Here is a 26391-nt window from a genome sequence, read left to right on the forward strand (position 1 = left end):
TCAGAGCACACACAGACCTTCTCTGAGTGTCTTTAATATCATTACCAGCTCCAGATGGGTGGACAGAAAGAAGAGAAGGCAATGTTTCTGGCTGGGTAGGGCCAGTTGTGGAAGGGACCATAGCTATCAGTTGTTAACAATTTTCAAACGAGACCCCCAAGCCTAGCACACGGTCCTATTGGAGTCGGCCCCTTCAGCTCCCTTCTGGCCTGCCAGCTGACAGAACTCTCCGGGCTTGTTTAGTGTCGCTCCACACACTGGCCAACCTTCTCAGAAGCGAGCTATCTAGGGTTTCTTCCCCTCCGCCTTCCCATCACTCTTCACAGCATGACTCCTGCTGTTCAAACACCTCACCACACTCAAATGCCATCTCTTCTGCAGGGAAACCTGCACTGACCTCCAGGCACAGCCCCTCAGAACTCCTCTGTACCACTTCCCTCAATCCTGCTTCTAACTGCTCTCCATCCCCGGCCTGTGAATATAAGTCACACAGGGCAGGGTCCATTTCCGTCTTCATCCTTTCTTATTCCTGGAGCCTTGGATAAGGAATAAAACGTGTTGAGCAAGTGAATGATGACAGAACTTTTAGTTTTTTTTTTTGGTGTTCTTAAGAGTTATGGGAGCAATGAAAATAAAATATGCAAAGAAAACCAACGTTGCTGGCAGACCAGGCTCAACCTCCAACAAAAGGAACATATGGGTTCAATTAAATCAGTGAAATTTGGAGACAGGGGGATGGATGGTCCTGGGTCGTTTACTGTCTTCAAGTGCAGGTGCTTTTCTGGCAAGAGCACTTAATGTCAGCATAGGATCAGCACAACTGCTATGTAAACAGACAACTATCCTCTTTTACCCGGTCAGCCCAAGAGACAGCACCTAAGAATTTTATGAATGGACTCTTCCCCAGACAAGACCACAAAGGAGGTAGTTCCCTCATTCTTTCTTTTTATTTGCTCTTCTCTCTCTTCTGCTACTCAGGATAACTTTCCATCAGCGGGCAGCCTCATCTAAAAGAAGCATCGAGTTTCTCTTATCCCAACTATGGGGCAAAATATGATTTTTAAATAACAGATTCCAAGTCTGTAGTTATGTGTGGGAATGTATGTGACATTCAGGCCCTGCTCCTGCTCCTCCCAATTCCTTTGGAATTGTCTTTACTTCAGGTCTAAGTTTAAACAAAAATTATTGTTGGTGTGTGTGTGTGTGTGTGTGTGTGTGTGTGTGTGTGTGTGTGTATTGCACCGCTGTGGAGGCCAGAGGACAACTTTCAGGAGTCCTCTCCTTCCACTATGGGTTCTAGGAACAGAACTCAGGATGTTAGGCTTGGCTGCTGAGCCATCTCACTGGCCAGGACCTGAAGTTTATAAAATGCATTATCACACTGAAACAGCATCCTCAGGTAAAATTCCACACCTGCATCAGTGCATGACACTCTGTGGTTCTTTAGTGTTGCCTGAACAGGACCCCAGCCTGGTCCAGCTAAGTTGGCATTTCCTCAAAGCCCCTAATCACAGCTTTGCAGGAAAGGTTCACATCAGAGTGACTTTAAGGATTTTTGGCTATAGGGATCCTTGCTTTTTATTAACCTTCAGTATGTGAAGTCATCTGGGCTTTGGCAATTTTTCTAGAGTCGTCTCCCCCAAACCACCCGTCTCCACCCCCATGTAAATGAAGAGGCGGCTCATGAGGTTGTTAAACAAATTCTATTCAGTAGCTGGAAAAGTCAATTTCCTGTGGAATGACAGGAATTACATAGAAGCAAGCAATTTTATTTTCCTCAAATGTAGCAATAATTTTAATCTGTACATACATAAAACAAACAGTGCAATTATAGAACCTCGAAGGTGACATGCATACTTTAAGGTGCAGTGGGGATGGGGGCGGACATTGGTATCTCCGATTTTCCTTACTGCTTTTCTCTTCTAGGTCCTTATGCAAAAGCACTGAGTCAGGAGCCTTCATCTGGAATGATGCTGAGGTGAAAGGTGAACTTCCTGAAGTCTGCACGCTTATTATCACAAACAGAATGGAAACGACCTCCTAGAGCAGTTTGGTAGGAACTAGAGTAATATGGCTGGGCTTTTCAAGCTGGAAATGACTGAGATCAAGGATGCATTTTCTGAAAAAACGAGAAAAGGTAATGTCTGTAACTGAGGGTCCTATTTCTGTGTCATAGCTGCTACCACGTGAGCCCTTCCGCTGTTCTCAAAATGCTGTAGTTTCTGAATAGATGCTGTTCAGTGGAGTCATCCGACAGTAGGGGTGGTGAGATGCAGAAGGAAGGACCTGGGGAAATGGCTTCTTCCTTGAAGTCTTGAGTCCATGCTCCTCATCTGCATTGGTTCTTATGGCCTTTTCTCTGCTGTGTGAGCAGAGGGAGCTGGTGCAGAAGGTCAGTGTTGTCCGCAGGCCCGGGGGATGCAGATCAAGGTTAGCATTGGAGGGCTCCCTTGGCCTCTCTCGCGATGCCTTGCTCAAGCTCTCCTGCCTGTGGCAGGGCTTCTAGCACTAGAGTCAGTTCACACTGGCTCCCTTCTTGGGGCCAGGATGAGACGGGATGCGGCAGAGTAACAAGACAAGCGGAACACATGGTACCAATTAGCCTCGGAGCAGAACAGAGAAACTTATATTTGCACTGATGGAAATTCAAATTCCCAAAGTCATCGTGAGACAGAAAAAGCAGATTTTCTCTGAGCGAGCACTGATTTCCCTTTCTACAAGCGGCCTGCGGCACTCTGGGGTGGTCTGCCCTAGCTCAGCTAGAAAAGCTCTTCCTGGCAGTACCACATTGATGAGTCCCAAAGGAAATCCATACATGGCTTCACAGTTACTGGGATAATGAAATTACTAGCCAAATGTAATTGCAGTTCAATCAACATTATATTTCACACATAAGTTTAGAAAAACCAAGAGGATGATAAAAGCATAAAATTAAACAGAACAAAATCAATTTCTACAAGAAATCAAAATATATTTACAGTGAGATTTAAGGAAAAAATAAGCTACTCGGATCATAAATTTAATTTTATTTTAAATAACTTTAGCTACCTCGCTGTTAACATAGTAAAAGCAGAAAGAACAGGCTGCTTTCCCCCGTAGACTTAATCAGAAAATTTTATCTACAATAATTGATAGAACTCGGTTCTTGTCCTTCACCCATTTCATCAAAAAATTATTGCATTTTCCCCCAAACTGCATTTTTTGGATTCCTCAGTGAATATACTCATTTCATCCTCTTTCCTGGAGGCATCTTGGTTTCAATCCATCGTTATAAAAAGGAGAAGGGGTGCATATGTAGAAGCAAAATATTCTCTTGATGCCAACAGACGGAGTTGCTTGGAGAAGCTGATTGTGCACACGAGCTGCCTGGGGTTGGGGAGGGGTGGCTGTTGGTGGGAGGAACTTGATGGTCTCTGGGGACAGACAGGCAAAGCCCCATGGGCTCTTCTTCCAGGGCAGGGGCAGGGCTGAGCCAGCCGGTGAGGCAGGGCTTCATCTTCCCTTGGAACTTCTTATTTTGGTTTCCCTTCAAAAGCCTTCATCCAGAAAAGAAGCCAATGACTGATTATAAAAATAAGAATAATTAACTTTTGGCTCAAGAAATGAGATTGTCCAACTGTTCTGCCTTGTTATTCTTTTCAATATCCAAGGCCTTTACAGAGAAAGAAACAAAACCATCTCTCAATCTCCCAACAAAAATGAACTCTTTTTTTTTTTTGTTTTTTTGTTTTTTTGCTCCAAATGCTACGACCTGAAGAATGGCTGCAGATTGAGATATCAAAAATCTCAGAAAAATATATAATATATTTGTATAACTCTGCATGTCTATTATTTAAACTTCACATTCCTTTAAAAGTGGTTATTCAGTCAGTAGCTGCTGAAGGAGGCTCTTCTGCTGGGCCTGGGGGGTCTGTGGTCCTGATGTGGGTTTTTGAGTTCCCAGTGGACCAGGCTGGTTCAGGTAAGGGTCCCCGCCTACCAGATTCACTGTACACTGGACGTCAGCAAACACCTGAACCTGTTGCACCTGCTGGAACACAAATGAAGATGTGTTTAGACAGAAGGGCCTGCCCCCCCGGCTTATGAGTGGGTACTACGTGAAGTGGAAACTCACTAGAGCATTCCTCTAGTCTGTAGCCACCACAGAGAAGAACTCTTCTGTCTTCTTGTCCTACAAAAAGAAAATCGCTGCACTCATTTTGCTCAGGGTTCTGGAAAGTTCACACTTAAATAAAACCAAAACTGGAATGGTCACGCCTCCTACAGAGTTGCCATCTACACTCAGTGTGTGTCCCTAATATTACTAAGGCTGGGGAAAGCCCAGTTTCAGAGTTTGGGGATACAGTGATGGTCGTTAAAAATAACATGCAAATTGGAAAACTAGTTCAAAATCATTCTATGGATGACTTTAGTAGGAAAAAAAAAAGTCTTTTTTATGTCACTGAGAAACAAGGGCTTCAACCTAATATTGGCAAAATAAAACCACCACACTGTGCACCAACACTGACTCCTGAGACTCACATCCAGATGACAGTGTAGCCAAGTGTATACAGCTCCTGCACACACTGACTTCAGATTTACAACAAACATTAGCAGAGAAATTTTGTATTTGGTTTTCCCCTCATAGACAACTAAACACACGAGCTAAAAATAACAACAAACATCAGCGAGAACAGTGTGAATTTTCCCTTTACCTTCAGTAGTAATAAATGCATTCCTTAACAAGGTCTAAAGCTGCATAGTTCTGGCATCTCCTACTGGAAACCTAAGCCAGGTCGTAGTCCTCCTCACAGCCTTATTAAAAGTTGTCTATAGAACTGACTAGAAGGCACACTTCTGAATGCTCCAGATGAGGAACAGAGATGCTTTCTACAGTAGCTCAGTGACTAAGACTTTTGGCAAATGTGCTTCATGTTTAACAGGTTGTAAAGGATTTTAAATTAGTGATATCTTTTTTTTTTTGTCATTTATCTCTAATGCATGCCATTTACATTCAGCTTTTTTGAAAAAATTTCTATCCTCAATGGAATACAAGTTGTTTTCTATTACCTTCATTGGCCAAATGGCCAATGTCCCGATCATCAAGTTTCTGTATCAGGCTAGCCTGTGGTCTCTTCTTAATCCCTTTGCATGCCCATTCAGTCCCCTCTCTGGGAAGAAGACAGCCTGGAGGCTCCAGTGTCTGCTGAGGTAGTTAGGCTAGCATTTCTCCTTCTCCAGCTCCTCAGGGACTGCTCCCGGCTCTGCTGCCCTCCCAATGCCCTTGTTTGAGGTTTTTCTCTGAATCTACCACACACCATCTTTGGTTCCAGGTCCTTCTCACAGTATCCTATTCTTGTTCTTAAGACTCAGGGGCCCACTTCCTGCTTCTTCACTCTGTGTTCCTTTTCTCCTTCCTGTCTGGCCTCCACAGCTGGACCCTGGGACTCCATTGCTGTCCTCCTTCCCTGTACACCAGTCTCTACAGGTCTAGCTAACTCACGTTCCAGTTTTTGTCTGGCAAACACAGAAATGGGGTGAATAACAAGACATCGTGATGGACCACAATGGAAAGAAGATCACATCACTGGCCCTTCACGTGAGTACAAACAATGATGCTTTTCAGGCACTGAGATTTCAAAATCAACACAGAAAATTTTATGTTTACCCATTTCTAAGTATGAAATGTTGGGTCAGAGTACCTAAGGTGGTTTTTCTTCCCTAAGTATTTTAAAACAATCTGGATAAAGAAAAGAACTATAAAACAAACTAGAGAGAAAAGTCTGCTTCTTTAAAAAGGATATTTTAAGAGAGAATATTTTAAAAAACTATAAAGATTAAGTCAGATTCCAAAACTCATGTTAGCCACTTAGAACTGCTACCTAAAATGAGGATGCCTGAGACCAGGTCTCAAGGGACTTTGGAACTGCTGCCTCTGCACGGTCAGGCACACGACCCAGGAGGAGCTGAGGGTGTCTGGAGAGGACTGGAGAACTCAGCACCAGGCTCTCTGAGTTCCCAGCACACGTCTGACTTTAACTCAGGCATTGTCTGATGACTCCGAAACCTTACAACTTGCCTGTCTGTGTTAAGCAGTTTGTCATACCTCCTGGGGCATGTCTCCACGAGGTGACTTTTAATTTCCATCGAATGAAGACTGTCTTCCATATCTCTGTCACAAAATGCCCATTCCTTATCCCACAGCACTCAGATGTACTTCCTATAGCTCAGCATCTGGACACAGCCTCCTGACTCCCCTTTTCCATTCATAGCCCCCAGCAAGCCTTTCTTCACCTCTTCCAGCCAGACTAGTGTGTTATCGGTGGTCTTCAGGAGACGTTGTCTTCAGGACGGAGCCTGATTCCTTCACTCACTATTCAAGCCATCTTGAGATTCGATGCTATCTACTATAATTCTTTCGATTCCTGTGATTTCTTATCATAAACCTTTTAATTCCCAATAGATTTGGCTTCCTGTAACTATGTGAAAATACTACTATTTCCCTGTCTCTGGCTCCCAACAACTGTCATTCTTTTCTCTTTCACGTGGCTGAGAACTGTTCAACTGGTTTAGTCCATCTCCTGTGTGGATGTTCTCTGACCATCTCAGCTTTACTCATCTATCTTTTTCAGTACTGGGATGGAGCCCAGAGCCTTCCATGAGGAAGACAGGGTCCCGCTACTGAGCTGTATGCCATCCCTGTTTCTCCTTTCTGTGCATGCTTGGTTTCTGTTATTTATAGCATGTACTTGGTCGCCTGCCTTCTTTGGTGGCATGACAATTCATGTGCCTGTATCTGTGTGCTGCATTTTTAACAGGCCCTAGGAGGACTTTGGTTCTGGGGAGATCTGGGTCAGAACCTCCCCAGCTTTGTGAATAACGCACACAGAGAAAGATCCTCAGGTTCCGTCTCTTCATCTGTGAAGGAAAGGCCTGCAGCCTCCACAGAGTTACCATGGAGGGTTAAATGAGATAAAGCTCACAGTGGGAGCACAGTGCCCTGCAACCATGAATGTGACAGTGAAGACCACGTAGTTCCATCTGCCTCTGTACCATGATGCCTATGTTGATATTAAGAGACTGAAGACTAAATCAGTTGCCAAAGTGAATTAACCCCATCCCCCAATTTCTGCTAATACAGAAGAAACCATCTTGTTATTTGTGCTGCTCAGAAATGCCCTGCTAAGGAGGTGCAGTACCCAGCAGACGCTGCTCTGCCTCAACTTAGTGGATCCGTTGAGATCTTTGGTGACAGCGTTTTAGAGCTTTGACGTGTAGACTTTATAGCACTGTTTAGTCACATGTGACTCCACTATCTGACCAAAGAGCTGGTTAAATCCTTGAAAACTTATCTCATTTAACCCTCTCAACACCCTGTAAGCAAGCATCCCAGTAGTTCCGTAGTCAGACAGAGGCTCAGGAGAGCCTGTCAAATCCCCCCAGTGACGCAGCTGACAAGGGTAGAGACAGGGACCACACCCACATGCTATGTGATGTCCTCCGTGTATCCAGAGTGCCTCTGCCAGCTCTGCACTAGGACTTTCTTTCTTACTGACCTGGTTTCCATCTGCTTCTGTTTTGAGAAGGTCAGCGGAGGAGAGCTGGTTGCAGTAGAGGCCTGTGTGTCTCAGTGCTGGATCATTCATCTATTAGAAGTAAATAAAAGATCAAATCGTAAGCTAGTTGTTTAAGCTGGAAACCACGAGAAGACTGACAGAGAAGTATTTGGAGGACTGCTAACCTAACAGCGGTTTATCAGGCTGTCATTCATCAGTCAGACAGGCGCCCTTGTGGGTGGAGATTATGAGGATGGATGCTGGTGCTGCTGTTCTGACCTAGCTGCTTACTTGGAGTGTCCACCTTGTGAAACCTGTCACTGAGTTGTATACTTTTCTGAATATTCTAATATTTGACATGTGAATAAAAAGTAAATTCTTTTCTCTGTCTCCTTGACTCAGTCTGTCTTAATTCCCTTCTCTCTCTCTCTCTCTCTCTCTCTCTCTCTCTCTCTCTCTCTCTCTCTCTCTCCTCTTACATACAGGCACACACTCAAGCTGACTCACCACCTCAGCTGAGAATCAGTAACAAGTGCCTGGAGAAATGATGTGCTACTCCTGCAGAGGATCTGACTTTGGTTCTTAGCACCCATATCAGGTGGTTCAACCCAACTGTAACAGCAGCTTCAGGAGAACCCAATGCCTCTGGCTTCTGCGGGCAACTGCATTTATATGGGGGACATGCATTGGCACACATGCACATGAATAAACATACACACTTAAAAAAATAAATCTTAAGGAAGGATCAGTAGCAAAGATCATATTTACACCACTGTCTGAATCCACTAAAAACGCAGACAGAGTAAGAAACAAAGGCAGTTAAGATACCAGACAAAGACAATGCAGGGCACTGATCCCTGAGATCTGGGAAACCACTGGGAACTCACTCCTGTAGCAGTTTCCTAGTCTACAGCTGAGTGCATCCTTTGAGTTAAGAGGCTGCTAGAACCCACAGGGCAGAATATCAAAGAAGAAGAGTCCAAAGAGACAGGTCTGGAAACATGCAAAGTCCTCTAGCCTGTGCTCCCAATGCAGAGGAAAGAGCTGCCTGAGTAAATGACATGGGATAATTCCAAAAAAGCACACAGGGCTGGGGCCAGGTCTCCATCTCAACAGCCAGAGTGGAAAAATGTCAGATTCAGGAGGTAGCAGGAAACACAATACATCCTTACTATGAAGTATGAAGGCACAATTGGATAGAATGAATACTGCTTTTGTCCCATCAAAAAAGACGTGAAAGGATCAAATTACTTCCAGGGAACCAAATCATTTCTCATAGCAAAGATAAAAAATACTTATAAGAATATAAATGGTAGGGGCTGGAGAGGTGGCTCAGAGGTAAGAGCACTGGCTGCTCTTCCAGAGGTCCGGAGCTCAATTCCGAGCAACCACACGGTGGCTCACAACCATCTATAGTGAGATCTGATGCCCTCTTCTGGCATGCAGGCAGAACACTGTATGCATAAATAATAGGTAGGTCTTAAAAAGAATATAAATGGTAAATTTCATAGTTCTGTGTTCAGTAGAACAGACAGTTATGAGCCATAATGAAAACAAAAACCAATGAACTGAAATCAATCCCCAAACAGTTCAGGTGATAGGACTGGCAGGTGATTCATTGATTAGGAGATAGACTGATTTAAAATAGCTGTAATCGGTCAGGTAGTGGTATTGCATGTCTTTAATCCCAGCACTTGGGAGGCAGAGCCAGGAGGATCTCTGTGAGTTCGAGGCCAGCCTGGTCTACAGAGCGAGATCCAGGACAGGCACCAAAACTACATGGAGAAACCCTGACTTGAAAAAAAAAAAAATTCCAATCATACCAACAACCACATTAAATATACATGGACTAACCAGTCTTATTAAAAGGCAAGGACTGTTGAATTGAGCAAAAAGGCAAGACCCAACTATATAAGGAACACCTGTTAAATATAATATTTTTACCCAATTCATTATATTTTGGTTGGGCAGTGGTGACATTGCCTTTAATATCAGCACTCAGAAAGCAGAGGCAGGCAGATTTCTGTCAGTTCAAGGCTGGCCTGGTCTACAGAGAGAGTTGCAGGACAGCCAGGACTACACAGACAAACCCTGTTTTAAATAACAAAAACGAAAACATCAAAAAAAATCATTATATTTTGTTTTAATCTAATAGAGATAGTGAATAATCCTAATAACTGAATAATAACAAATATAAAAATAATTCAGTTTTGTGCCTTTATTTTGCTACAAAATACAGATCACAAGATGGGCATGGAAGCACCCAGTACTTGGGAGTACAGGCAGGAGAGCAGGAGTTCAAAGTCATCCTTATTCACATAGTCAGTTGTAGGCCAGCCTGAGACCTTATCTCAAAATGAACAGATAAAATGATACAAATCATTAAGTTATTGGATTCTGTTTCCTTAGGTTTACTATGTAATTCCTAGGAAAGAGGGATGTAAAAAAGGAAATCTATACAAAAGATAGTACATAAACATATACATATACTAACTTTCTGTAAGTCATGGCTACCTGCCAACAATCTAGTTCATAATGTACGTTGTGGTGGCTAATATGAATGATGTAAGTACTCACTTTAGGCAGTTGTTCTAATAGTCTTTTAAAATCATTTTCATTTTAATCATTGTCACCTAAAAACGTGCAGGAGGCTCAAGGGTAAACTCCAAACGGTGGCTAGCATGCATTATCCCACAGCAGGCCTATCACATCAATCCTGCCCTAACCATAATAAAAATATCCCAGTGACACTCATTAGCCATTCACCCTCTTGTTTCTGCCTAGGCTTTACTTTATTAACCAATCCTGAATGTTCTTTTCAGTCCACATTACCTCTTTCTGTTTTGATCTGGCTTTGCTGGGGACTGAATCCAGGCCCTCATATGTTAGGCACATATTCTACCCTAGCCTTCAATTCTTATTCTTTCTTGATTTTTATTGTTGGTTTTTTTTTTTTTTTTTTTGCTTGCTATGTAGCCTGGTACTTGCTATGTAGACCAGGCTGGGCTTGAGTTCATGGCAATCCTCCTGCCTCTGTCTCCTGAGTCCTGGGATTACAGGTGTGTGTCAGCACATCTGGCTTTTCAATGTTCATATTCATTCTCCCCTGCTGACCAGGGTATCCTTATGGAAACAGGCTAGCTTCAGTTTCTTGTTTTTGTTTTTGTTTTGAGGACAACTTCTCTACAACATTTTTTCCTGACGAGGCCAGGCCCCTTTCATTTTAAATACTTAATAATTAGGTGACATATACTATTGTCCTATAGGAGTTTATTATTTATTTTTTTCCTGAGACAGAGCTCTGAAGAACTTGCTATGTAGACCAGGCTGGTGTTAAACTCACAGAGATCCACCAACCTCTGTCTGATGAACGCTGGGATTAAAGGCCTGTACCATACTCAGCTCTGGAGGTTCACCTCTCATGCAGCTGTCTGTTCTAGGATTTGATGGATTCATTGCCCATGTGTCTGCTCAACAAGTCAATGTGTATGTCCCAGGGAGCTATCTTTGTGTCTGACAAAGAGAAGGTGTCCAGAGAAGGGCCAGTGGAGGTCACCTCCTTGGCCTCGAGGCTCCGAAGAGGAGGAAAGACTGTACGGGCCAGAAGCTGGGAGGGCTGGGAAGAAGCCGTGTCTTCTGGACAGGACGTGGCTGCTGTACTCAGGAGGCCACAGCAGTTGTGGTCTCCTCACAAGATGAAGGCAGTCAGCATTCTAGCGTTCCAGCCCATTAGCCCCACCTCTAACTGAAGACCCGTTGACAGCTGATGCCCCACAGGGAGGGAGAAACAGTTTTTCAGGGGTGTGACCTCTGGTAGGTGGACTAAACTCCCCTAGACGGCCCCGCATCTAGGAGGAGTATGTGGTCAGTACAAACTGGGCTTAGTCAATTATTTAAGAAAGGGACGGATGTCACAAAGTTGAGAGAGGTGGGGAGGCGGAGGGTGAATATAATCAAAGTACATTATATGAAATTCTTAAGAAATTAATACAAATGTTGCATTGAAAAAAGAAAATGTATTCAGAATATACAAAGTGTACCACTTTGCAATAAGTGAAAATACTAGGATTTTGTGAGACTAAATGCTAACTTACAAAGTTTAGCAAAGTTTGTGCGTGTGTGGAGGGGGAGGGGTCAGAGGACAACCTGCAGGGATTAGTCCTCTCCTTCTCCTACGTGGGCCCTAAGGGTCCCGGGGGTTGAACTCAGGTAGCGGACCTGGCTAGCAAACATCTTTACCCACGGAGCCACTCCTCTGTGCATTCTATCTTTTTTATTTTAATGTGTATAGGTGTTCTGCATATATGTATGTCTGTGCACCACATCATGCAGAGGCCAGAAGAGGGTGCTGGATCCCTTAGGACTGGAGTTACAGATGGTTCTGAGCCACCATGTGGGTGCTGGGAATCAAGTCCTGGTCCTCTGGCAGAGCAGCCAGTGCTCTAACCACTGAGCCCCCTTTCTATCTATTAAGGATGAGTAATGATCAGAAGATAGTGAGAAGGAATAAAGAAGCATGGTTCTTGCTGGTAATAGCCAACGTACCTGATTCTCCTGGGGGTAATAACTGTTGTGGTGTGGTGTGTGTAACAAGTGTGCCAGGCATGCTGTCCTGGGGTAATAACTGTTGTGGTGTGTAACAAGTGTGCCAGGCATGCTGCTTACCTGCTCAGAGCACACAGTATTCATCCCTGGCATCTGCAAAGAGCTCATCTGCATCTGGCCCATCATTGGACTCATGTTCTGAACGTTTGCGTTTCCGCCTGCCATGGACACGGTGATGCTCATGTTGTTGTACACTCCGGGCTGTGCGGGGGCGGGCTGGTTCTGGACAGCTTGACTGAACACACTGTTAACTCAAAAACAACCCAGATTACATGCACTGTTCATGAACACGGATTTTTTTCATTACACAGAATTCCAAGTAAAATATTTTGTATTTTTAAATACATGTAAAGCTATATCTTGTATATTAGAGCAGACCGTAATTCAGGCATATTCTGAATTCTGTCCAATGGGCTTAATAATAAAAAGGGCTCATGTCGAGTTCTCTCCTCAGGGATGAACACAGATCAATTTCACATCTTTTCAGGAAGCTGCACAGCAGGGTAGCTATGTTTTCCAAGGGCTTGCTTTACTGACTTTCTCCCTGCTTCATGGTCAGGTTCTGGATTGTTGCTACTCCAAAGATTTCAAATGTAAACTAAGTTTTAGTAGTTAAAATAATTCGGAATAAATTACAAGTAAATTCAAATTGGAACTTTATATTAGAAAATTCTCAATGACACAAATACATACTTCTAAAAGAAAATAATGTAAAAATTGTCTTTTATAAGATCTGAAAATACCAACTATTTTGATTATTACTCAGTTGTTATTTCTGGTGAAACTGATTCCCAAAACAATTTCCCCCATTGTTACTTATTTATTCCTTAGCTCTCCAGTGGTAAGTAGGACACCATGACATTTATAGCTTCAGTCCATTAAGGTAATCACACTGAAATCAACAAGCCAAAAAAAGTCTATTCATCATGTCTGAAGAAAAGTAGCAATTTCCTCCCCCAGTTAATTATAAAACACTGAGAATTATATGCCTCAGAATCGGTCAATAATGCATCTATGGACCTTTAATGTCCATACAGTACGTATGCTTGTTAGGCAGTGTTCCCACAACTAAAAGTACTAAACACATCTATTAATCTATGTTCACTTTCTAATGAGAACATTTCGCCTTAGACAGTGTTCATTTGTCAATTGGTACACAAATCATCTCTGTGGGGAACAGAGCTCTGTAAGTTCACACACTCGGAAGTTCGAAGCACTGCAGTGACGTCATATTGAAGAAAGCTTAGGGCTTAATTTTCTTTCGATTTATACTTGGAACTATATTTTAGCTTACATTCCTTCAGGTGTTCTTAATTCCATTTTACTTTCTTCCATCAAAAGAAGAAGATAGGACCCTCTGTGCCCTTAATCTCTGTTTTTAGGCCAGCTAGGCTCACTGGCACCTTAAGTCCAGTTCTCATGCACCTTGTATTCCCATCTACCTCATGGCAATGATCACTGTTTTCTTAAGGAGAACTACCTTATCTGTCAACTCCTAAACACAGGGAAAAAAAGACAGAGATAAAGACACTGGTCCTGAGTGGTTTCCATAGACACCACAGGTTAGTAACAACTAAAGAGGTCCTTGTTTGAGTAAGACTAAGAAACAACAATTGGATGTGGCTTTTACATGGTCCTGAGCACTGGAACTTTCCACACAGAAAAGCTTTGTATAGAGAGACACAGCCCTGTTCCAGGACACAGGTTTGCTGTAACTATTAAGAGTTCTGACATCCTGCCTCGGAACTCTGGTGATAGCTGAGACAGGAGGCATTTGTGATAGTCCAGGACAAAAGTGATGGTATTTTGCCTTCCAGTGTGTTAAATGCAATAGGTAAGTGGGGCAATGACATCATTTGTTGGTTTGCTTGATGTGAGGTGGGGAAAACAGAAAAGTTTTTCTTCTGAACAACTAGAAGAATGGAGTTGTGTCTTAAGACAGAGAAAAGTAAGAGAAGAGCAGATTTTAGGAAGAGTATTGGTTTAGTTTTGTCATGTTAGGTTTGTGATGTCTTTAGACATCTAAGTGTAGAGTCAATTAGGCAGTTGGATAGACAGTATGGTATTCAGGGGAGATGTGTAGGCTAGAGATTAAAATGACTGTAATAAGCATAAGCATATAGACATTTGCCACAGGAAGTCTAGAAGGAGAGAGAGATGGGATGAATGAGAAAACAAATACGCATGTGTTACAGGTGCATGATGGGGTCAGCTAGGTGTCCTCTTCAGGATTATCATCTACTTCCTTTGGAGTGGGATCTCTCATTGGCCTGAAGCTCACCAATTAGACTAGCATGGCCAGGGAGCTCCAGGGATCCTCCAGTCTTGGATTAGAAGAATGAGCCCCCATGCCTGGCATTTTTATGAGGTTTCTGGAGTTCAACCGTGGGTCCTTGTGTTTGCAAGGTAAGGACTTCACTTTTTTTTTTTTTTTTTTTTTTGGTGACAGAGTATCATGCAGCTCATGTTGGTGGCCTGGTACTCACTAGGTAATGAAAGACAACCCTGAACTCCAATCCTCCTACCTCTCCCCAAGTGCTGAGATTACAGATTTTCCACAATGCCTGCCTTAAGATTGGATATTACAAACGAGGGACCAGGTAATTATAAGAAAGAGGTCCTATGATGAGTTCCTGGCCTTGCATGGAGGCCAAGGAGATGATCTCCTAGCAAATGATGGCCTCCAGCAAAAGGGAATGAGTGGGAGGAAAGTCACCACGAGCGAGAGAGCATGAAAGAGAGACTTTCCAAAATACAGAAGAAGAAAAGAACTTCAAAAAAAGACGCTGCTGACAAGGATTGCACCTGGCTGTACAGAGGACACTAAGCACCTTGGCAGGAACATTTTCGGGGTGGTGGTAAAGATGCGCCTGACTGGCTCGACAGGGCGTGGGAGGGGAAGAGGTGAACAGAGCAGTCTTAGAGAATTAAACTGTAAGGGGGAACAGAGAAGCAGGTTAGAACCTGTCAGCACGACTTTCCCCAGGCCTTCTTTGCCATTCCATCCCTCCCTCTCTTCTCTTTTCTTTCTTCTTTACTTCCTCCCCGTTCTCTGTCCTTTCCTCCTGCTTCTTGGGAATCTACCTCCTGGCTGGTCTGTGCTAAACAAGAACCCCGCCGCTGAGCTGGACTGCTAGCCGCCGTCATGCTGAAATGAAATACACAGGTGCCTCCGGTGTGGAGCAGCCATCCTCGGGGGCATTAGAGAGCTGCCGAGTCTAAGTGCAGCAGAGAGAGAGAGCTGGGCAAAGGAGCTGCGTGCATGGAGGGAGCGATTAGAATGATGGACAGTGGCATCACAAGTGAGTTTAGGAGGCTGGGATTAGCACACATCAGGAGACTAAATTCTTCTTGCATATTTCAGACGGCTCCACTCCCATCCAATTTACACACAGTCCTTACTGCGAGCCACACAGTTCTCTTACAAAAGATTTCCTCTCTCACCTTTCAGTGAACTTTAAGAGAACATGGTTTTATGTTTTCAGCTCTAACTGCCTTACTTATTATGTTGTCAGACTAAATGGCTTCCCTGTCATCAGAACCAAGACACAACCAAATTAAAATCCTTATAAAATCAAGTGATGTGTGAAAAGTTCAGCATTCAGAATTCAAAAAATAAAAAAAAAAACTTCAGTGAGGTAATTTTATAAGCGAAACGGGTAAGATGAGGCCACTAAAAATCCAGACATGCACAGGGAGTGAGGCAGAGTGACTTAGGAAGCCTGGAGAGTGTTGGTTGTTGTATGAGTTCTTTCAGACACACTGAGCAGAACGAGGCAAGGATCCCCTCTGCTCAAATGAACTCCAGCATGTTACTAGTATGACTTTAAGAGATTATCTACTTTTTTTCAATAAAAAGATTTTCTTATAATCATAGTTTATGGAGAACTGATTGTGGATATCAAGTTTGATCTTTTTTCTGTACCTACTGATATAATAAAATATTTTCTCTTAAAAAAAATATATCTACTTGCACATCTGTCCTAGAAGAGCTGTTACTGATGAGCATGGACTGCATCCCTCAGGTGTGTGAGGACTAGGTACAAAGGCCAGAGGCTACCAGACTCTTCTTCTTCTTTTTTTTTTTTTTTTTTGGTTTTTCGAGACAGGGTTTCTCTGTGTAGCTTTGCACCTTTCCTGGAACTCACTTGGTAGCCCAGGCTGGCCTTGAACTCACAGAGATCCGCCTGCCTCTGCCTCCCCAGTGCTGGGATTAAAGGCATGCGCCACCACTGCCCGGCTTAGACTCTTCTACTGTAAGTACACAAGCTGGCCTAAATGATGAGTTGATACTTCAACATTTGACAATCCCATTTTCCTTTGCTGATGACAGAACTCAGTTCCTTCTGGCACACGGGTGGATTGTGAATGACAGTCACTTAAGGAAGTATGGCTTCTCTTAGGAGCTGCAGAGTGTCAGGGATGCGCACACAGAAAAACTATCCCTTACTTGTTGTTGGCCATTGTCCCCTGCTGCCAGGCCTTCATGTCTGGTGACTGGTACCCAGAGGCGGGTGGCGTTTGTTGGAGCAGAGAGCTCTGAGGAGGAGGGATTGGCATCGGCACCATGGAGCTCCCGGGGCTTAGAGATGGGGCAAAGTTGGCCTCACCTTGGGGAACCAGTCCTGAAAATTGACACACATTAATGGATGGAAAGACACTATAAATGTATCAACATCATAAAATAATAACAATCAAAAGCACCTGCTATAATTTATTTAGAAATGACTTCTTTAACAGAGGAAAAATTAAGGAAAAGTGGTCTCTTAAATATGGCAGGAAATCCTAGAACAAGTAGATAAATAAGCATGAAATTTGGAAAAAGGGCTTTTAGTTGCTTGGATATTGATTTGTATAGCAGGACTATATTTGATCCCTTTCTGTTCTTTTTTTGCTAATAAAAATTTTCAAGTGCAAAAAGAATGAACATACATAGTAGATTACTTGTCTAATAAAAATAGCTTAAGAAAGGAAAATAATTAGGCAAGGAAAACCACTTGTGAAATGCAAAATCATCAGAAAGTTGCTGGCCACTCCTTCCTAAGCTTCTTCATGTGTTCTGCCTCCACTCTCCTCTTTAAAAAAGCTTTATTTATAAACATGAATGTCACCCATGGGATCCATAAAACTCAATGACTTTAGTGAATGCACAGAGTTGTGCGGCTATTAACACAGTGCAGTTTAGGCATCTGCATCAGACCTGATTTCCCTGGGCCTGTTTGTAATAGCTAATTCCCCTTCTCATGCAAACACTCTCTGTATCGTGTCTCTATATAAAATGGTTTTTGTTTGTTTTTGAGACAGGGTTTGAAGAACTCCAGGCTGGCCTTGAACTTGTTATTGAGTCAAGAATGACCTTGGACTTCTGGCCTTCTAGTTTCTACCTCCTGAATTTCAGAGATTTTAAGTGTGTATGCAACCATGTAAAGCTGAAACCCAGGGCTGGTGCAAGCTAGACCAGCATTCTTCTGATGGAGCTAAATCTGCAGACTTCATAGGGCTATCATCATGTAGGTCATATCTGGTCTTTCATGTCTGTCTTCTTTCACTTAGCACAGTACTTTTGGGAATCAACCATTCGGTACCATTTGTCAGCCCAGGGTTCACTCCTTTTTAAACATAGAAACACGCTTATTAACAGACATCAATATGACTATCTTAAAAAGCAATTGACATAAAAACAGGAGTTTATGTATAGGCTTCTTACTCTGTTCTAGTGGTATGTATCTGTGTGTGTGTGTGTGTGTGTGTGTGTAACAACTTTGAAATTATGTAGTTGTCTCATTTTGTCTTTCCTATACAAAACTGTTTTGGTTACTCTAGTTCCTCTAAGTTTCTATATACATTAGACTGTATAATATAGGATAAGTTATCTATTTTGTTAAAAATCATGTTAAATTTTTTGATTACAATGGATTATAGGACCAATTTCAAATGAATTATAAGGATTTTTTTTTACTCTGCTTTTCTTAAAAATTTTGAGCACTTTATTTATTATTTTTATGTGCATGGATGTTTTGCCTGCATGTGTGTCCATGCACCACATGCATGCAGTGCCCATGGAGGCCAGAAGAGGGTGTCTGATCTCCAGGGACTGGAGCTACAGACAGTTGTGCATGCTGGGATTCAAACCCAGGTCCTCTGGAAGTACAGCCAGGTGCTCTTAACTGCTGAGCTATCTCTCCATCCCGTATCACAATTGGACTTTTGAGACAAGGCCTCTCTGTGTAGTCCTGGCTGTGCTGGAATTCACCAATAGACCAGGCTGATCCAAATCACTGAGATCCACCTGTCTCTGCCTCCCGAGTGCTGGGGCTAAAGGTGTGGGCACCGTGCCCTGCACATTTACTCATCTTTCATCTTGAATAGTTTCCGCTGTAATTCTCTTCTTACATAAGTTTTATTCAGCTGTTCACCCCACCTACTGTATTTCTCACCTATCCCCCTCTGTAAGTTTGATTTCTAGTTTACTGATATTATCTACACATCTATTTAATATGCTCAAGTTTCCTTCTAACTTAAAGAACACACAGAACACATTCATAGTCCTTAAAGTTCCTATTTTTGAACACTAAAGTTCCTAATCATTCTATCATCTGTACAGTTTGTTATTAGTGTGTGAGTTGTATCAATAGTGGGTCTCACTGTGACATTTTTACATATGTCTATAATATACTTTGATTATATTCACCTCTGTCATTGTCCTCTCTTGATCCCTCTCCCTCTGGTCCCCTTGTCTTCTCAAAGAGTTTGGGCTGCGTTTGAGGGCTATTTTTTCTCATTATTACAGGCTATGTTTTCCTGCTTCTTTGCATGTCTGATGGTTTTAAAAGCCAAACTTCAGATTCTCTGAATTTTACCCTTTTAAGAGCTGGATTTTTTAAAAGTCAAATATTTAAGTGTTCCTGAGCTCACTATTTGGGCCATGGTCAGGTTATATGGAAACCTCAGCTCTTTTAGGGTCTTGTACTTAGAGAAATCAAGAACAAGGCTTGGGCTAGGACTTACTTTGCCCCACTACTGAGGCAAAACAATACTGTACTTGATACCCATGCATTATGAGGATTCCAGGCTAGTCAGAAGAGAAAGTGGCCCCGTGTGAGCTTAAATACTGTCCTTCTAATCTTCGGGTTTGCTGCTCTGGTCTTGCTTTGTGTGTGTGTTGGTGTGTGTGTGTGTGTGTGTGTGTGTGTGTGTGTGTGTGTGTGTGTGCATGCATGCACGCTGAGGCCTGTAGGAACCCTCTGTGCAGACCCAGCCTTCCCGGCCTCCTGAGCTGGACTCTGCTCTACAGCACAGTCTGTCAATCTCTAGAACTGCTCTTTCCTGCTCTTTGTCTGATGCTGTTTCTTTCACATGGAAGAATAAATATGGCCCCTGTTACTCTACCTCAGGCTAAGGTAGGAGCCCCTTAAGAAGTGTTTTATTTTCATGTTTTTATTATGCTTTTACAATTGTTTCCCTAAGAAAATGTATCTCACAGCTGAAAGCTTTTAAGACAAAGTTATAAAAGCCTACAAGAAGAGGATGCCATGAGCAGCTCATAATAATTTAGTATAATTCTTTCAAGAACCCCAAGTGTGTTTTTTTAAAGGTTCGTTTTTATGTGTCTATGTGAGTAGTGTCTGGACATATGTATATGGCACCATATGCATGCCTGGTGCCTGCAGAGGGCAGAAGAGAGCGTCAGACCCCTGGAGCTGGAGTCACAGGCAGTGTGAGCTGCCGTGGTGGTGGTGGTGGGGGAATGGGAACTGAACACAGGTCCTCTGTAAGAGCGGTACATGTCCAGCCCTTCACACAGGATGCTGGCCTGCTGCGTGCCCTGTCGTTACCCTACGAGCATCCTGCTGGGTTCTGAGTCTTGTAGACATAACTGCAGATCCCGGTACTGTAGTGGGTAGCCATTCCAGCTTTGGTCTGGAAGTTCCAACCCCCATTGAGGTTTTGGTAACTATCACGCCCACAAGGCGGGGCCAAGGGAGGGCCTGAACTCGTGCCCGCTCTTGCTGCTGGGAGCCCGGACACTAGAGGTGGACCGAGGAGAGTTCTCCAGAGAACATGGCGGGACTACTGCTGAGTCTTTCCCAGAACCCTCAACCTACCTATTCCTTCATTTGTAAGTTATGCCATTAAATAAATCTCCTTTTAATTACGTGGAGTGGCCTTAATAATTTCACCAATACGGTACAGAAGAGTCTGCTGTGTTCTGTACTGTGACGTCTGTCTTCCTGTGTGGTTAGTCTCTCCAGAGACATACTTAATTTACTCACTTCATATTCTTCACAGGCTGGAACTTAAAACATACTTTAGATTTTCTGTGAAAGTTGTCATTTGTATAGTCTCTAAACTTTCTTTCACTCAATGCTTAACTATTTTTTAAAAACCTGATATAAATAAAGCTATGTAGTCTTTATCTACATTTAATGCAAACGCTGGAAAAAAGCTTGGACTTAGATTGTGTGGAGAAATGTTCCTTTCATTTATGGTTCTTTAGGGTACATTGTTGTATTTGACATTATTTTCACTTTTATGTGGATGGGTTTTTTTTATGAATTCTACATTTACATTTTCTTTGCTTGCAGTCTTAAAATGTTTGTGTTTGATGTATTGTTAATTATATATGTGATGAAACAATTTCTTTGAGAAAAAAAAGGCATATCCCAGAGGAGAAAAGATACAATATTCTAGATATTATGCTACAGAGTTAAAATGAGCAAATTAGAGAATCCAAGCACACTGCAATACTTTTTTTTAAGACAGGGTCTTAACCCAGACTGGTACTGTAAGGGACATGTGGCTCAGGATGACCTTGACCTTCTGATCATGCTTCTACCTCCCACGTGCTAGGACTATAGGTATATACCACCATGCTGGTTTACGTAGTACTAGGGCCTCATGTATACTATTACCAACTGTGCTAAATCCTCAGCCCCCATTGCCACGCTTTTTGACGTTTCTTCCTGTTCTACACAACATGTATGTTAGAATGGTTGCCTTTGTTTTTGTGTTTACCTTTTAATTTTATCACCTAAATGTTTTAAACAAGTTTCTTATATGTTTATGAGTGTTTGCCTGCATGTATGCATATGTACCATGTGTGTTCCTGGTGCCAGTGGAATCCAGAAGAGGGCACTGGCTCCCCTGGAACTGGAGTAACAGGTATTTATAAACCAGCATGTAGTGCTGGGAACCAAACCCGGGTCCCTCTGCAAGAGCAGCCAGTGCTCTTAACCACTGAGCCATCTCTCTAGGCCCCCGCCCCCAGTTTTAAAGTAACATTGAAAGGGGACCTTTAAAAGTAGTTTGTAAGTGGAAAACAAAACTGAGTGGGAGGTACAGAAGCCCTGCACTCTCTGCCATCTACATGTACAGCTTCCCAGCCCTCAACTTCTCTTACCAGCCTGGGCCACTGCTTACAGCTGCTAACCTGCACTGACATTGTTACTATCCAGAGCCCAGGAGAAAGGAGACTTGGCCAACAAGGACTCTGAGGGAGAGCTGAAGCTCTGGTCTCAGTTGTGTCAAATTTACTGGCAACAGAAACAGAAGCATAAAACAAACACAGTTGGAAAGTCCTTGCATCTGTGTTTCCTTGGGACGCAATAAACTAACTTCCTCCCCTCCCCTCCCAGCCCTCTCTCCCTGCCCTCCTCCTGCCCTTTCCTGTACTGGCCTGCAATCCCTCCCTCCCATTTTTCTTTTCTTGAGGGATCTGAAAAAGGTTGAGCTTTTCTGGAACTTGGATTCCACCAACTTAAAACCTGCTGTCAGAGCCCGGTGAGCTGACTGCTGTCATGCAGAGGACTTCTACAGTCCAGAGGAGAGATGAAACACTTGCATCTTGAAGCACTGTTATTCAATGAAGAGTAACACATTTACAGTACTCTTTTGAAGCTGCTCATCGCCATTTCCATTTCATTTCAGTTTGCAAGCAAATAAAGCTACGCTCTTTGCTGTAGCTATCTTCTGGGTTTTGCTTATATTATGAATATTGACTTTACAAAGAAAAGTTACTTTTTGTAAAAGGTTTTTTTGTTGTTGTTAACAGAAGCTGGTCTGGATTCAGATGTTGGGGGCACATGCTGCCTGCACATGTCCACTGGTTACCTTTTCATGGGATACTTTCCTAAGCAGCTTTAAAATTCATGTTTAGTTCATTTAGATAACCAAGGGGTTTCTTTTTTCAGGGACTGGTCATTAATTTTGCACAAATATGGTTAAAACATGATAGATTAATCAAGTATGCATCATCACTACTGCCTTTTAGAATCTCAAGTAATAAAAAAAATAAAAAGGGAGCCGGGTGTGGTGGCGCACGCCTTTAATCCCAGCACTTGGGAGGCAGAGGCAGGCGGATCTCTGTGAGTTCGAGGCCAGCCTGGGCTACCAAGTGAGCTCCAGGAAAGGCGCAAAGCTACACAGAGAAACCCTGTCTCGAAAAAACCAAAAAAAAAAAAAAAAAAAAAAAAAAAAAAAAAAATAAAATAAAATAAAAAGGATCATTGTCTAGGATAAAGACAGTGGAAAACAATGAAAACAAAAGATTAAAAAATAAAAACTTCTATAAATCAGAATATTCACTGTGAAGGAAGTCATAACTAAAAGTGACTTTTTATTTAGCTAAAAGTGGTATCATCAATAAGAAGTCTGAGATACTTGTTAAATATTGACTATCCTTATATAAACTATCAAAACAAAATCATCCAATGACTCTGAGTTAATACACTAAAACAGCCAGCTGAGAAGGACTTTGAGTAGATTTCACAGGATCCAGGAGAGAAAAGTAAGTGAATTGGCTTTGTACATAAAATGTTAGAAGTTTTATAGTCCCTAAATTTATGAATGTCAGCAACCACACTGAGAAAAGTCTGAAAGCACATAACCATACAGTGGTAACTGAGCCTGGAGCCTGCCTCTCCTGACTTGACCACTTAACCCTTCCTCTGGAGCACATGTCCCAAAGTCAGGGCACGTGCAGAGCAGCACAAGTATCTCCAGGGGAATTAGAAAGCGACCTGAGCACGGCGGCGTACCTGACCCTGGATACTGGAAGACGTTCTGCTGCATCTGAGGATTGATGCCAGCGCCAAACTGCCCTCCCATGCTTCCTGCCATGCCTCTGTTCACCATGCCGCTGCGGGTGGCCAAGGACGCCTCAGGATTTGCTGCCAGTTGAGAAAAAGGGCTGGTCGAAGCAGGTGGGGTTCCTGGATTTGTACCATAGTTTGGTGGGTAGGGGAACTGCTGTGGAGCACCCTGAGGAAGACGGGGGTTCCCCATTTGAACTGGCAGTCCAGATGAAGGAGGGATGTTGTTCCCAAAACTTTGGTGCCTCATGAGCATGGCTCTTTGCTGCTGTATAATCTGCCTCTGTCGATGCTGCTGACTGTACAATTCCCGTTGACGCTGTGCCAACATCTGAGCATTCAGAGGTGGCTACATAGAAGGAAAAATACCTTTTTTAAATGTTGATTTATTTTTGTTTTTTAAAACAATTTTTTATTGACTCTTTGGGTATTTCACATCATGCACTCCAATCCCACTCATTTAAAAGTTGTTCATATCTGCCCTCCACTCCTGTAGCCTCCCCCCACAAAGTAAATAAAAACTAAACTAAACTAAAAATTAGAAAAGAAAAGGAAGGAAAAAGGAAAACTAAACAAAAGCGTCTCATCGAACCCTCTGGGCAATGGTCTGCTCCTCTATCAACTGCAGTGTTCTGTGCATGTACCATTCTGCTCCCCCGTCTTTCTCACATCAAGGAAAAATATCTTACTTACTAAAATTATTATAATCATCTACCTATTTGAAAAGACTTATAGGATAAAGCTTGATAGCTTGGAGCAAAATAAAATGTAGCAACCATTAGGCTTCAAGGGAACTAAAATGGAAAAGGATTCGTTAAGTAAAATCACAGGAAAAATTAAATCAAGTATATTCTAATTTTAAAAAATATTTTATTTATTTTATGTGTACATGTGTTATTTTATGACCACATGCATGCAGGAGCCTGCTGATGTCAGAAGAGGGTGTCAGAGCCCCTTGAACTGGAGTTACAGGTGGTTGTGAGCTACCATGTGGGTGCTGGAACCAAACCAGCATCCTCCGCAAGAGCAGCCAGTTCCCTTAAGTGTTGAGCATCTCTCCAACCCCTAAGTACATTTTAGAGGCCACAAGTAGCTAATAAACACTAAGATAATATCTATTAGCTGTTTAAACACAAATTCAAAAATGAGTATCAAAAGGAACTACATACAAAAACTCTAAGTAAATGTTAACTAGTTTTGGGATACTGAACAAGAAAACCACTGAGATTCATAAACACTTCAAGGAGGTGAGACAAACTGTCAAGCCATGAGTTCACCCTAACCAGTGAGACCATGAGTGCAGTGAGACCATGGGTTCACCCTAATGCAGTGAGACCATGAGTGCAGTGAGACCATGAGTGCAGTGAGACCATGGGTGCAGTGAGACCATGAGTTCACCCTAATGCAGTGAGACCATGAGTTCACCCTAATGCAGTGAGACCATGAGTTCACCCTAATGCAGTGAGACCATGGGTTCACCCTAATGCAGTGAGACCATGGGTACACCCTAATGCAGTGAGACCATGGGTACACCCTAACGTAGTGAGACCATGAGTTCACCCTAACGCAGTGAGACCATGGGTTCACCCTAATGCAGTGAGACCATGGGTACACCCTAATGCAGTGAGACCATGGGTACACCCTAACGTAGTGAGACTTCCATTTCTAATGCACTTGTCTGTTTCTCTATAGAGATGCAGTCTTCCCTTTCCTCATTGTCTTTACTGCTGCACTCTGTTTAAATGAAAAAAGTATGATTGAAAGTGATGTTGATTTTCTTCATTATTCTTTTCTGTGTTTCTCAAATTATCTGTAATAAATAGATATTACCTTTATGGTTAGGAAAACTTATAAATGCCATTAAAATGTGGAAAACTACAAATTGGGAGATTCAGTGCCTAACAAATTATCATTTAAAAAGAAAATAATTAACTAGAAATAAGATCATCAGCAGAAGTAAATGGAAACAGCTATTTTATATCATTATGCAGCATAATAATACTCTAGGCATTATCATAAGTGGCTTAATAGCTACATGATTATGGATGAGGAAAGAGGTGGTGAATTAGGCTGAAATCACTTTTCAGTTTTCACATGAAAAGCAACATAGCATATCAATAAAGCCTTCTTCAGAAGGTGTCATTTTAGACTGAGGATCTGACTGAAGCATATATATCTTCCTTCCTTAAAATGAAATCTGCCAACTAGATGTCGTCCACTTTGGAAAAACCGGAAAAGAGAGAAATCATGTGAATTGCTAAAGTGGGGTCTTGTTTCCTTACAACCTAATTATTCTTACATGGGATCCAACACTGAGGTTTACAACTTAAAATACCAAGAAACTCGAATTTGGACTCATAAAGATGCTCATATCTGTTTTAGAAGCAGCCTCATTAGCACCATCCTTTGATTAGTGGAGACTTCCTATATTTGTCCCAAGTTTATCAAGGTCCATTTCATGATGAGATTTTAAAGATTTATTTTTATTGTTTTATTTTATTTTTAAGATTTTTTTTTTAATTTTATGTATACGGGTGTTCCGCCTTCATGTATGTCTGTGTACCATGGGCCAGAAGAGGGTGTCAGATTCCCCTGGAACTGGAGTTACAGGCAGTTGTGAGCTGCCATGTGGGTACTGGGAATTGAACCTGGGTCCGCTAGAAGAGCAGCCAGTGCTCTTACCTACAAAGCTATTTCTCCAGCCCCTTACTGTTTTTGTTTTGTTTTAAAGATTTATTTATTTATTTTATGTATATGGGTGTACTTTGCCTTTATGTATGCCTGCATACATAAGAGGGCATTGGATCTCATTATAGATCAGACAGGTGTGAGCCACCATGTGGTTGTTGGGAATTAAACTCAGGACTTCTGGTAGTACTCTTAACCATTAAGTCATCTCTCCAGCCCCATTTTTTTTTTTACTGCTTTTGATTATGTAAAGGTGTGCATATCTGCACATGGGTATGTGCACGAGTGTAGGTACTCCTGGAGGCCAGAAATGTCAGATCCCCTGGAACTGGAGTTACAGATGTTTTGAGACACCTGACCTATATGCTGGGAACTGAACGTGGGTCCTCTGGAAGAACAGCCAGTGCTCTTATCTGCTGAGCCATGATTCTCTCCAGCCCATGAAGAGTTTTGATTGATTATGATTCTTCTTT

At 42.4% G+C, this 26391-nt stretch overlaps 1 protein-coding gene across 5 annotated transcripts in view; it reads right to left on the reverse strand.

Annotated features, from left to right (window-relative positions):
- Positions 1-1684: 1684 nt before the first annotated feature.
- Positions 1685-26391, reverse strand: part of Ncoa1 (nuclear receptor coactivator 1) — a 201692-nt gene continuing 176985 nt past the window's right edge. For 2 of the 5 annotated variants that reach the window (XM_076559106.1, XM_076559105.1), the window contains 5 exons: positions 23177-23579; positions 16591-16765; positions 12201-12384; positions 7536-7625; positions 1685-4030 (listed from right to left, as the gene is read on the reverse strand). In XM_076559106.1, the coding sequence (XP_076415221.1) occupies positions 3860-4030; positions 7536-7625; positions 12201-12384; positions 16591-16765; positions 23177-23579 (1023 nt within the window). In that variant the 3' untranslated portion in view covers positions 1685-3859. Of the gene's footprint in view, positions 4031-4114; positions 4172-7535; positions 7626-12200; positions 12385-16590; positions 16766-23176; positions 23580-26391 lie in introns of all 5 variants that reach the window. The other 3 variants (XM_076559108.1, XM_042267123.2, XM_015999979.3) reach the window with 3 other exon arrangements.

Source organism: Peromyscus maniculatus, chromosome 22 (genome assembly GCF_049852395.1).
Source record: "Peromyscus maniculatus bairdii isolate BWxNUB_F1_BW_parent chromosome 22, HU_Pman_BW_mat_3.1, whole genome shotgun sequence".
Taxonomy (NCBI): domain Eukaryota; kingdom Metazoa; phylum Chordata; class Mammalia; order Rodentia; family Cricetidae; genus Peromyscus; species Peromyscus maniculatus.